This window comes from Anopheles coluzzii, chromosome 2, assembly GCF_943734685.1.
Source record: "Anopheles coluzzii chromosome 2, AcolN3, whole genome shotgun sequence".
In the NCBI taxonomy this organism is placed as follows: domain Eukaryota; kingdom Metazoa; phylum Arthropoda; class Insecta; order Diptera; family Culicidae; genus Anopheles; species Anopheles coluzzii.
The window spans coordinates 4,580,346-4,592,582 of NC_064670.1; the positions used below are offsets into that span (position 1 = coordinate 4,580,346).

At 49.4% G+C, this 12,237-nt stretch overlaps 1 protein-coding gene across 1 annotated transcript; it reads right to left on the reverse strand.

The window, feature by feature from the left end:
• Positions 1-4,298, reverse strand: LOC120950088 (uncharacterized). Its single transcript, XM_040367841.2, has 5 exons — positions 3,199-4,298; positions 2,815-3,110; positions 1,909-2,737; positions 1,602-1,719; positions 1-837 (listed from the first exon to the last, which is right to left on the reverse strand). Exons 1-5 carry the CDS (start codon positions 4,101-4,103, stop codon positions 565-567), a joined length of 2,421 nt encoding a protein of 806 aa, XP_040223775.2. The 5' UTR covers positions 4,104-4,298; the 3' UTR covers positions 1-564.
• Between the last annotated feature and the right edge of the window lie 7,939 nt (positions 4,299-12,237).

The following is a 12,237-nucleotide window of genomic DNA, read 5'->3' on the forward strand; positions in this document are numbered from 1 at the left end:
TATTTAGGTACTGTGAATTTATTCCTTCACTGTTCGTTAATTGGTATAAAAACAGGTCTCCGCTTCGCTTCGAGATTCGATTCTGATTGTAAAAACAAGGCAGCTCCTGTGAATATATATAAAAAAAGGAATCTATTACAACTATGGATGCGCACGGGCATCCCCTACCGTTTTGCTGCTTTTGTAGCTATTTAAACTCTAACGTTCCTTTGTGGTGGGAACTCGTGCGGACGGCAACAATTACATCATGTTGGAATGGATGGAGAATAAATCTTACATTTTCCTTTTTTGTACGTTAGTTTTGCACAATTAACCTACCTTTTTACCTTTCTAGTAGCTCTAGCTTCGAGAATGCAATTCTGGTTGCATATTGCATGGATGGAATGAATTCTTGTTAGCGCAGCGAAATGTGGGACCTCACTTCCACCTGCACTATTATACCCTTTTCCACCGATCAGCGGAAATGGGTAGAGGGTTTAAAATATAATGGCGTACTCTCGCGCTCTCTCTCTCTCTCTCTCTCTCTCTCTCTCTTATTCGCTTGCGCCTCATCGCGCCTACCGCCTAGCACTGGAGATTCCGGCGCAGCAATATCCACCCGAACAGCGACACAAAGACGACGATGGTAAACTGCACCTGCAGGGCGGCCGCCCCGGCCAGACGGCACTTGAACGTCTCGAACCGCGATTCCTTATCATTCACGATGTTCTCGAACTCGGCCTCGACCAGCTGCCCGTCATAGTAGGTGATCAGATCCTCGTACGGATACTCGAACCCTTGCAGGCACTCGCACTTATAGCCGCCCGTTTCGTACCCGCGGCCCAGGATCGGGACACACTGAAAAGGAAAAGGAGAGCGCACAGAAAAAAAAACAGCAGAAGGTGAGCAGAATGCATTGCAAATTGTCCGTCCTGTGTGTGTGTGTGTGGGAACGGGGGTATCGGTTGCGCTGCGCAAATCCGTGCGATTCCGAGTGTTCCGTCCCATTATTACAGTGCTGCACTTTTAATAGGTCAATGTCCTTTGGGCAGTGCATAATCAAATACGTTCGTTCGTTGCATTTCCGTGGCGCAGTGTGTGTGTGTGTGTGTCTGGGAGTCTGGGACGTCCAACCCTATTTTCGCTTTGTTTGCCGAAGCTGCGTGCTGGAGGAAATGAATACCCCCGTCGGCCCGGGCACTCCGGCACAGCTCGCACAACGGTGATCGCATTACAACGGTTTACAACCCCCTCCCTCCCTTCCCGCTATTGCTCCCGAAGGGGTCCATTTTTCCGTTCGTTTGCCGTTCTCTCGTCCAACCGAGAACAAAAGCAAATCTTCAAGTTTCACGATGGCCGATGCAACCACACGTCCGAGTCCGAGACAGGAATATGGGGGGGGGGGGCGAGTATGGGTTTGAGGGAAACAACAGGCCAATGCACAAAATCGTGCCCGACGGTGGCGAGACAAGAAAGCGGAAAGGATGAATAGGGACGTTGGACCGGGAAAGCGGACCCGTAACGTTTGCGCACAGCACAGCATTTGAGCCGAGAGAGAGTGAGAGAGAAGAGAAAACAAAAGCAGGAAGGAAAAAACGCATGATCCGCGCGCGCATACTTACGTATGAAGACTTCTCGTCGCATTTGTGAGTGTTTTTGAATGCATTCGGCTCGTAATAATCATCCGGACATTGGTTGATATCCAGCTGGAGCATGTTCATTGAAACTGCAACGACTCCCCTGCAGAGCGGACAATTCGGCGGGAGAGTGGAAGAAAACAGAACAAAAGGCAGTTAGAAAATGGTGCGACAGAGAGGCACAAGACCAACAAACGGGCCGCGTTTGGGAAAGGAGAAGAAATGGACAAAAAAAAACCCAGGCAGTTAAAACTGCATTTCCGGTTCAAATGGTCCGCCGCGCTGTGCTTACTTGAATTCTAGCTTCACCTTCAGGCTGTCCCAGCCGAAGAACGGCACCGCGTACGTTATGAGCCACTTCTTCACGTAGCCCTTGCAGTCGAACTCGGGCGTCGTCCAGTAGCCGTGATCCATCGTGGCCGCGTGGTAGAAGTTCGGGAAGTGCTCGTACCGTTGCGCATACTCGCCCGTCTCGTTGTGGCGCAGCCGAATCTTCAGATAGTACTTCTCGAGCGAATCGAAGTTGGTGGCCCACCGCTGCTTCAGCAGCCGGAAGAACGGTTTGTCGATGTACTCCTCGCCCGTCTTGTTGTATCGGGCCAAATCCTCCAGATTGAACTTGCGCGTGTTCAGCTCGCGCTTGTACGCGTACGGTCCGAACAGGGTGCGGTTCGGGAACTTCCTGCGATCCCACAGCGTGGTCGCGGACCAGATGCGCGTGTTGCCCAGCACGAGCGCGAGCGTTTCGCCCATCATCTGATCCTCGGTCAGCGGTTTGTCGGCCACCCGCTTGCCGGAGTACACCTCGCTCGGGTCCGAAATTTGCAGGAAAGCGCTGATAAAGTTCGCCAACCGGATGGCCATCTTGGCCTCGTTCTCGAACTGCTTCTGCGCCTCGTACGCAAACTCGCCGGTCAGCATCAGATCCTGCGGGTGGTAGTTCTTGCACGAGCGTGCATTTACGCCCAAAATGAACTTGAGCACCTCGTTGATGTTGAGCTTGTGGGAGTGCAGCGAGCTCGGACCGGTCGTGAAGTTCTTGTACTCGTAGTACCGGTTCAGGTACTGTTCCCTCACGTACGTTGGCGCACGGAACCACTTGATCGGTACCTTTTGTACCCCTGGAATTGGAAGGGGGGAAAACATCCAATACTCATTAAATGACCCAATACCACACACACAAGCCGAGGGCACTCACATCCTATCTTCATGCAATCGAACCCATTGTAGAACTGCTCGTCCGAGGCACGCTCGAGGATCTCGCCGAGATAGGGCCTCCGAACGACGCCCGGCAAGCGATACCCCGGTTTACAGCGACACTGATAGCCGCCCCTCCGGAATCCCCACCCATCTATTGGTTCACATTCGGTTGTTTCCTTCTTGCAGCGCGCTGTGTCGGCGAATATGTTCGGTCCCTTGTTACCCTCGCCCTTGGGGCATTGGTTTATGTCGATTCGTTCGAAATCCATTTCCAGCACCGAAACGGCCGTATATCTGTAGCAAAGGGAGAAAGGTAGACACACAAATAATGCAATCTTTCCCCAAAGAAACCCAACCCCTCCCCCTCCTGCACCACACTTACGTCGGATATTCGATGTGCCGGAACTGGGTGTGGCGCGGGTAAATGTCGGCAATCGGTGTAACGGCCGCTACCAGCCACTTGTTCGACCGGCGGCAGTCAAAGTACGGCTTGGTGAACTTCACCGGGCCCGGGTTTTCGTCCGCCCCCGGCGGCCCATGGAACGTAAACGTTTCGTTCGTGTTGTTCGCGTACCGGATCTCCACCTGGTAGGTCGTCTTTGTGTCGTGCCGCTTGTCCACGTTGTCCGGCAGCCACAGGTTGTACCACTCGTTGATGTGGTAGTTCTTTATCGTGTAGTCGTGCAGCGCCGAGTCCGGCGGAAACGCACCTAAATCGCGCACGTAGAACGTGTTCAGCGTGGAAATCTTCTGCAGATGGATCGGATCGTTGAAATCGTCCTCGCGGTAGGTGCGGGGCGCAAACCGGGGAAACGTCTTGTTGAAGAACCCACGGTACGAGGAGGAGAACGACGAGTTCGGCGCAAAGTAGATGGCGGACGCGTTAATGTGCCGATTGGACGACACGTCCGCGACGGTCGACAGGAAGTAGTACATCATGCCCGGATCGTACGTATCGTTGATGGCCGGCCGAATGAAGCGACTCTGCAGTATGTAGCTCCAGAAGAACGCCCGACTCAGCGCCATGTTGTGCAGGTGCAGCAGGGCCGTCCGGTTGGGAAACACCGGATTGATGTTTACATCCTTAATGTCCGGCAGGTGGGAGACGCTGTCCTCGGGCAGTGTTAGATCGCGCGGCGGCAGGATTGGGCAGTTGTCGCCGTTCACCTTGTCGAACCGCACCTTGATCTCATCGAACGCGTCCTTTGGCTGCCATTCGTACTGGGCCAACACGCCCATCAGCGTGAGCACGGCAAACAGCCCATAGCTGCGCCACAGCAAACCCATTTTCCTGTGGACCTTCTTTTACCAACCCGGTCCGGTCGCGATTCACCTTCCACTTACTCTAACCTCCCCCCGTGTAAATAAGGCACTTTTGGTGGGGAAAACGAAAAGATTTGTTTAAAATACCGATACTTTACGCCAGACAGCTCATTTCACCTGACACACCCAACAAAACTGTTTAACAATGGCAGACAGCGCTGGACGCAGGTTCGCCCAGTGCGCGTTTGACGTTTCCAAGCAAGAAGAGCTAGAAGACCGACAGTGACGTTTTAGATCAGAGGGTGATTCAGTGGGCGTACGTGCTTGGGTGCATTGCGTTCTCTCGCCACAAATGCTTTTTTATGTGTTTTCTTACTTCGAGTCTTATCTCTCAGTTCCCCCTTCTCTCTTTGTTGCTAGTGTTTGAGACTTAATCAAACTTTTGATCCGAATTCTATTCTGCGGGTGAAAGACTGCTCACATAAATAACAAAATTGCGGACCAATTCATTCATTTTCGTGTTTATTTATTATTTTTTATTCTCATTTGTTCCATCATTTTGCCTCCTTCATCACATCTCCCCCTCGCATTCTGAATTTAAACTAAAAAAAACAAGCTCATCGCACCCCTACAGCATCGGCTGCGGTCAACGAGCGGCAGTCAAGGTCACCCACAGCAGCCACCTTCTCGCAAACTGACAGCCTATAGGCGCGTGCTGTCACACTGCCGTCACTGTTCGTTCAATTCAAATCGAACCGAATTCGGTTACGTCGACTCAAACCACGCGCTGCTATGTCGACCGGCTCACTTGTTTGTTTATTCGCGAGCCGGTCGAGCGAGAGAGAGAGAGAGAGAGAGAGAGGGGAAGAAAAAAGAAAAACAACAAAACGGGTCAATGCACTTCGCGAAACGCAAATTGGCGCAGCGAATGCAAAGCGACGCGAAAAGCAAAGGAGCGCTTCTTGGCCGCTAAATACGGCAAGAAATGGCCATAAATCAATTTACAGCCGTCTGTGTTTGGATGATCGAGACGATCGTTGGCCCACGTGATGATAAAATTGGGTTATACGCATGAGATCATGGGTCAGAATAGGTGCATTCAGTGAAAGTGGAAGGATGTGCTCAATGCTGGTTTTGTAAGTATATACTGTTTAATCATCGTATTATCAACTTTCACACATAAAAAAGTATTTAAAGGTTAATCGTCCCCTTTCGAATGCAGTTTTGGAACGTGCATATTAATAATGAAATACGCCCTTGAAAGCGAAAAGCCCACTCCGTCACGTACTCCCAACAGCTCAAGTAATTTTAAAAACAAAATACAACATTCAAACCCTACTACAACACCCGAATGCATCGGTAGAACAAATTCGCTCAAGTTACGCGCGCGCGCCTGTAAAAATAAAACCACCAACAGTGCAACGAAAACAACCTGCCCACCCTGCACCCAACACCTTATCCATCGCTCCCCCATCTCCCCCACCCAGATAATCGGAAATCGAAAGAAAACCCTCTAACCCGCCTCCCCCTTCCGCAACCATACGCGCAACAGTCTCGCGCAAAAACAGATTCAATCGACCCGACCGATCCGAGAAGGAGAGTGCAATGCACTTTTTATCTTTTTATTTTCGGCAACAGCTGCTGCTGCTGCCGCTGTGGTGCGCTTTTGCGTGCATTGGCCAATCACGACGGCGCACACAGATAGAAGCGGCGCGTTCGAGAAGGATGTGCGCGGCACAATCTCCCACAAGGAGCGGCCGGAGCGCTGTTGCAAGAGTGGAAAATGAATCTAACGCTATAGAGAGAGAGAGAGAGCAAAAAAACGACGAACACACACACACACACACACACACACACACACACACACACACACACACACACACACACACACACTCAACCGAGTTGCAAACCTTTGCGTTGTAACGCAAACGCAAACTCACCGAAAACCGAGCTACGCAAGGAGGTTCAATGGTGGATGGTGAATGGTGGAGGTGGAGGTACTGGTTGCGGTAGCGTGCAGTTTTTGGGGAAAGATTGCTTCACAGAGGGGAAGGGACACGCCAGATCTTTGCATCGTGGCAAGAAGAAAAAAAAACAACAATGGCCACAGTTTCGGCTCGAATCGATCGAGCAGCAATCGGTGGTGGAAGTACAAACCGAACCGAATCGAACCATCCCGCTGCCAGACGCCGGCTTGTTTTGGAGTGAATGCACTCTCGAGCGGAAAGCTCACGATCTGTCCAGCATCACCGCCCTGTCCCACGCCAAGGGGCCCACACAGCGAACATGGAGAACTTGATATTTATGCAAATGCACTCCTCCGTTCCTGTGTGTGTGTGCCTGCGCCGCTAGCTGCTTAACATGTCGGAATGCATCCCTGGTAAGCGTCGAACGTGTCACAGAACAGAGTGACATCGGGAGGGTTGTTGGACAGTTTTTCGGATGCAAATTTCCCGTGGCATCCGTTCACACTGGGTACCGCAAGCTTCTTTCCTTTTCGTTTGCAATTTGTTTTGAAGCGATCGGTTTCAACCGGCTTGGATTGGTCAGATTGCTGTGCATTTAGTGTGAATTAATTGACTGGGATGACGTACCAAAATGCAACGTTTAAGTCGGCTTGGCAAATGTTATGTACAGTTATCCTCTGAAGTGCATTTGTCTGAGCTTCTATTGCTGTATATTCTTCGATTCGACTCGATTCGACATCAAACCACCCCACTACTGCTCGATAGAAACAATAAAACGGGGAACGCTTGCATTTTAATTAGCCACGATCGCCGCCCTTCCCACTCGATCGTTGTTTTTTAATAACAAATTCATTAATCACATCGCCATCGCTCCCTGACACGCATCTAAAAAAACTCACCCACCACGATGGAATGTGAAAAATGCTCCTCCTTCTTGCCGTCAATGTTTTTGCACTTGCCATAAATCCTACACGCTTCGCGATCGTCTCGAACTTGAAATAGAACGCAGTTGCAGTACTAGCTCCGCTGCAAGCCCACGTCACGCAAACGGCGCAAATGGGGGCGATTAGGCAGAGGTTTTGGTGTGATAAATTTAGCCAACCAAACAGTCACCGCAACCCCAACCCTACACACCACACGCACACAAATGGTTGCGCTTTGTGTTGCTTTCCGACTGTGCTGCGCTGTGTAGAGCTGTGTAGAAAGTTGGTAAATTACTCAGCAGAGGTTAGGGAAAGGTTCATTATCAGTCGACCGTTATAGAGCAACCTGAAGCTGCCAAAATGGTCCCCCGAAAACTGCACCATCATGGTGTGTTACCCATCATCATCATCGTCATCGAAGAACGCATCTTATGCCGTGTGCATTAGCCGGCAGTCATTGATGAGGGGAGAGAGAGAGAGCACCGTAACACAACAGTGTCTTATTTTAGGCGAAATGGCGAAACTTTTTAAAAATATTCACCATCGTGTGCACACCATAGCAAAAAAAACCACAAAAACCACCGAAAAACAGCAAAAGTAAAGTTAGAAGAAAAGTAAGAAAACACACAGATAAAATGCCACTACGCTGCACGCGTTGCACACAAAGACACACACACACACACACGCTAAGCGGTCACAAACGCGAACGAGGTCTTTGGACCTTTGGAGCTGCTCCAGGGTGGCAATTAATAGGGCGGGAGGGGGGAGGGTTATTTTTCCCGCACCCGCACCCTCGTGCTTTGTTCTCTGTGTTGCATTTCCTTCGGCATTTCTAACCCACTGTCAAATTGTTTCGTTTCTTTTTTTGTTGGTCAAATGGCAGTAAAGAAGCGTAAAGAGGAGAGGGGCAAATGTGAGGTAGTTAGCAACTTTCAAATGTGCAACACATTATTATCATCACGGTTGCCTTGCAAACAGTCCCCCCATCTGCTTCTCTTTTCCCTCCTTCTTCTTTTTCCACTGAGCAGACTTCGTTGGTGTTAGTAATCTAATCATTCTTGCTGGCTGCTTCCTTTTTTTGTCGAGGCGTCTTCTTCGACTCTTCGACGCCCCTCCGTCATAATTTAGCTTCAAACCACCTCAATTGTTTCAATAAGTGTGTGTGTATGAAGAGACGAAGAAAACATTAGAATTCATTTCTACACTGCACTTTGCACACTGCCCGCGCACGAACACACACACACGCACACACATACTGGCATATCTCTCTACCTAACCGAAACCAGTCTCTGGCCAGCAGCGGGAGGGAAGGACTGGCTGGGTGACGCAATTCCCCCTTTTTTTGGGCCTCCCCTTTTCCTCACCCCCTTTCGCCCACACACACACACCCAGTAGCAAGTTTGTGCAGTTTGATGCAGTTTGTGTGTATGCGCAGCCGGGTTGAGTGCACCGGCCGGCCTGTGCCAATGACCGACGATCGGGCCTGATGTTGTTGTTGTAGTTGTTGTTGTTACTTATTCCTGTTTGTGTTATATTTTCGATGGGAAGCACTTTTCGTACCATTTCGCTTCATGTTCCTGCCGTGCGGGTCTTCTTTTTCTTCTTTGTCTTCTTCATCATCATCATCATTTTCTAACTTATCCTCCACACTTACGCGACTTTGCCATTTTAACGAATTACGATCGAAAACGATCGAGACAAAAAGGGTGAGTGCTGCGAAGCTGGGAGGGTGGTGAGGGGGATGGGGAGAAGAAGAAGAAACAAAAAAAATTGGCGATGCATCTTCGTCACTCGCCCGCGAATCTGTGTTTGCAAGCTGGTGCAAGCTGTGTGCCCTCCTGGCCAATGTTTGCATTTAAAATCTTCACTTCACTTGGCAATTCTGTTTCGGGTTTGCGTTTTCTTCCCACAGTTTTACTTATCTCAGCCCTCCCTCGCCCTACCCCAAATAAGCTGCTCAAACACACCATGCACACACACACACACACACACAAACGCTGACGCGCATACATCCTCCCTCCGTGTTCGTGTGTGCGAGGGGTCGTGTGCATTCTGCAAGTGTTAGGAATTTGTTTGGTTTGGTTGCGTTTTACGTTCATCGCGATGCTTCGTGTTACCGGTTTCTAATGCAGCTCCGTTTTTTTTTTTGTTTGTCCGTGTTCGCTTCTTGTGCCTACCATGCCTTTTTGCACAAGAAAATTTGGCAATAAAGAAGTCATTAAACTTTGTGTGCTCTGGGTGTGTCTTTGTGCGCTGGCAGGGTGTATAGGCGCAGGAGCAATGTTATTCGAAAATATAAAATATACAACACACACACAGAGCGAGCGGAGCACGGTAGAAGAGTGGCTGTTTGGGTTGCATTTGCGGTTCGCTGGCAAACGACGGAATTAGAAGCGAGTGTATCATTTGACCGTGTCCGTGAAAATCATTCAATTCGACTGTATTTTTTTTTTTTTGTTGTTAAAGCAAGCGAAAGATAGAAAAGCATGAAATCATTTCTTTGAAATAATTAAACTAACAAAAATAGTTTAATATCATGCCCGCCTTTCGAGTAGAATCCGGCTCGAAGGACCAAACATATTTCTTCTAATATATTCTTCTTTCTATTGCAACTTGATATCGACACACGACACAGTAAATTATTTACCGCACAAAATGGTATCGGTCGCTATTCCAACTGCCATATTTTATGCACAACTTATTGCCTTTCCCCCTTTATTACTTCGATATTAATCAAACCCACGCCACCACGTGGTTTCCGCTATGCAACAAACAAGTGCCTGCCAGTTGTCTTTCCCATCGCCGGGTTCTGCATCGCGTTCCCCCCTTTCTTTCTTTCTTTCTATCGTTCGTTCGTTCATTCGTGCAATGAAAGTGCAACGAAGGCCAATTGCATCGCTGTACCGGTGCCGGAACCGGTGGCAGTGGCGACGACATTTTGAAGACGCCTCACTTTTGGCGCGCATTTCGCTGTACCCGTAGCGCGTTGGGGTTTTGGGATGCATTTTTTGTTGTTTCTTGCACTCCGAGCTGCAACTTGTTCGGTTGGGCCACTGGGACTTGGCGAGGCACACACACACGCAGAGATCTTGCGAGGTCTGTATCGATCATGGCATCAAATTACTCATGCCCGCCCGATGTCAGCCGGTCGTAGCCCTGTCCAATCTCAAGCGATTGGAGAATGTTAATTAACTTTCTACCGTAGCGGAGCGTGTTGTTCCCGAATTTGTTCGATCGTACCGAATCACCGATGGACAACCAGTGTTTAAGATGGATTACCGTAAAGGAAGTGAAAATGGCTCCCCAAACTCCGCGTGCGTGTGCGATCGCAACATCCCGGCAACATTAGAACTTTGCAAGTTTGGAAGGGAAAGGAAAGAGAGCAAGAGAGAGAGAGAGAGAGAGAGAGAGAGAGAGAACAAAAATGATTCAAAAATAAAGGAGAATACAAAATAAAACAACAGCCAACCGCACGACGCTACCACGCACAGCCGATACTCTGCAGGATGGATGCGATGGAAAACGTTTCCAGAAGTGCAGTTCGACAGTTCGTTGAACTTGCGCTGAATCGCGAATCCCTCGGCCCTATCGCGCGGAATGGCAGTGTGGCAGCAGTGTGTACTGTGGCGCCTTTGTGTGTGTGCTTGCGTTTTTTTGCCGTTTGTTGCACTCCCCATTCTCGAAAAAACAAAACAGCCGGCTAGCGAAAAAGTGCGTAAGCGATGGATTTGCAACTGTAGGGACGATCGAAGAAAGGTGTGCCCTACCCACGGCTAATGGTGGATGCATTTCGCATTCTATTGCACGTGTGAAGCGATGCACTCGAGGACAGATGCAGTCCTCCTCGACTACCGTTAGGTTAATTGTGTTTTGGAGCGGCATAAGGGAGGGGGGGGGGGGGGGGGAAGCATAGCATATTGTTTTGTTTAACAATTTGTATTTGTTTCTCCTTTTTTTTCCCTGTTCTACCCTCTTATTTCCACGGGATGAGTAAATTTTCGTTGAATTTCTTGCAAAATATTTGCTGAGTTATACGACTTCTTGTGTGTAACTGTTTCTACAACGCATGTTTAAAAAATAATCATTTTAAATACAAAACCGCAACTTTACCACAATTTCGTCGCACAATATTTAACGATCTTTATAAAGCATAATGACGACCCCGAGCAACGTAAAACGCGTCCCCTTTCCAGGACACTTCTATTACACAACTGCGCCCAAACAACTAACCAACGCGCTCGGGCACATCTGCACATCTCTCGAAAGTGCGTTGCACCCTGTGGCCCCAGGAACACGAATGTGCGTAACGCACTCGATCACAATAACGCGCCATTTGCTGGATGCTGCCAAGCACTCCCCCCCCCCCCACCGATTCGATTCTTTTCCCACAACACGAACAAAGAAGTGCTGCCACCTTCCATCCTGCGTTCTGCACAGCTTCCTGCCCGCCTGTCCGGAGCGGGGACGATGACAGCAAAAGGGAAATTTATTCCTGCGTTGCGTGCAGGATTTGCATACGCGAAACTGCAGCTGCATCTGCAGTTGCGCTGAGGTGTTAGAAAATGGTGACGAGCCGAATTGGATTCCGCACCGGACCCATCCGCGGAATACCCCTGGCAGGATGCATGTGCTAGGAAACTAGCTTGTCAACTTAACGGTCGTCGTAGTGTCCGGTTTTTGGGCTCCCTACCTTCTTTCTGGTTTCTTTCTGTTGCTTGGGGATATTTCTTGCAAATGCATCTTTTTCCGTACTAAAATCGCACACACACATACACATGTATATGGCAACACGATTTAATTCCCGTACATCCTGATGCAATAAACAACGGGCACCAGGCAGGACCGGGCAAGAAGATGTTTATCATTCAAATGCAATTGCAATTGCAACTCGCCCTGGTCCATTGCAATCGAAGCATCGCCGTTTGTGCGACTGATGACTTCCTGTTTTGTTCTGACCCCGCTTGTCCACAGGCACCCCGCGAACAGAGGGGCGGTGGCGAAACAAAAGGATAAAGCAAGGATTGGAAAGATTCTGGTGCATCGCAATCGGTACGAATAGCTGCATCGTGCATCAGGAACGTTCCGGCGTGCAGAAGCCTTAATTTTCACCCTCCTGTTTTTAAGGGCACACAACGCGTTCCCCGGGCGCATCCTGTCCGAGTGTGTTTGTGTGTAAGCTCGTATGTTTTAGAATGCAATTGCTAAAGCAATTCTGGCGAGAAGAAGAGAACATCTCAATGTACGCATAAATAAAACCGAAACCACGAC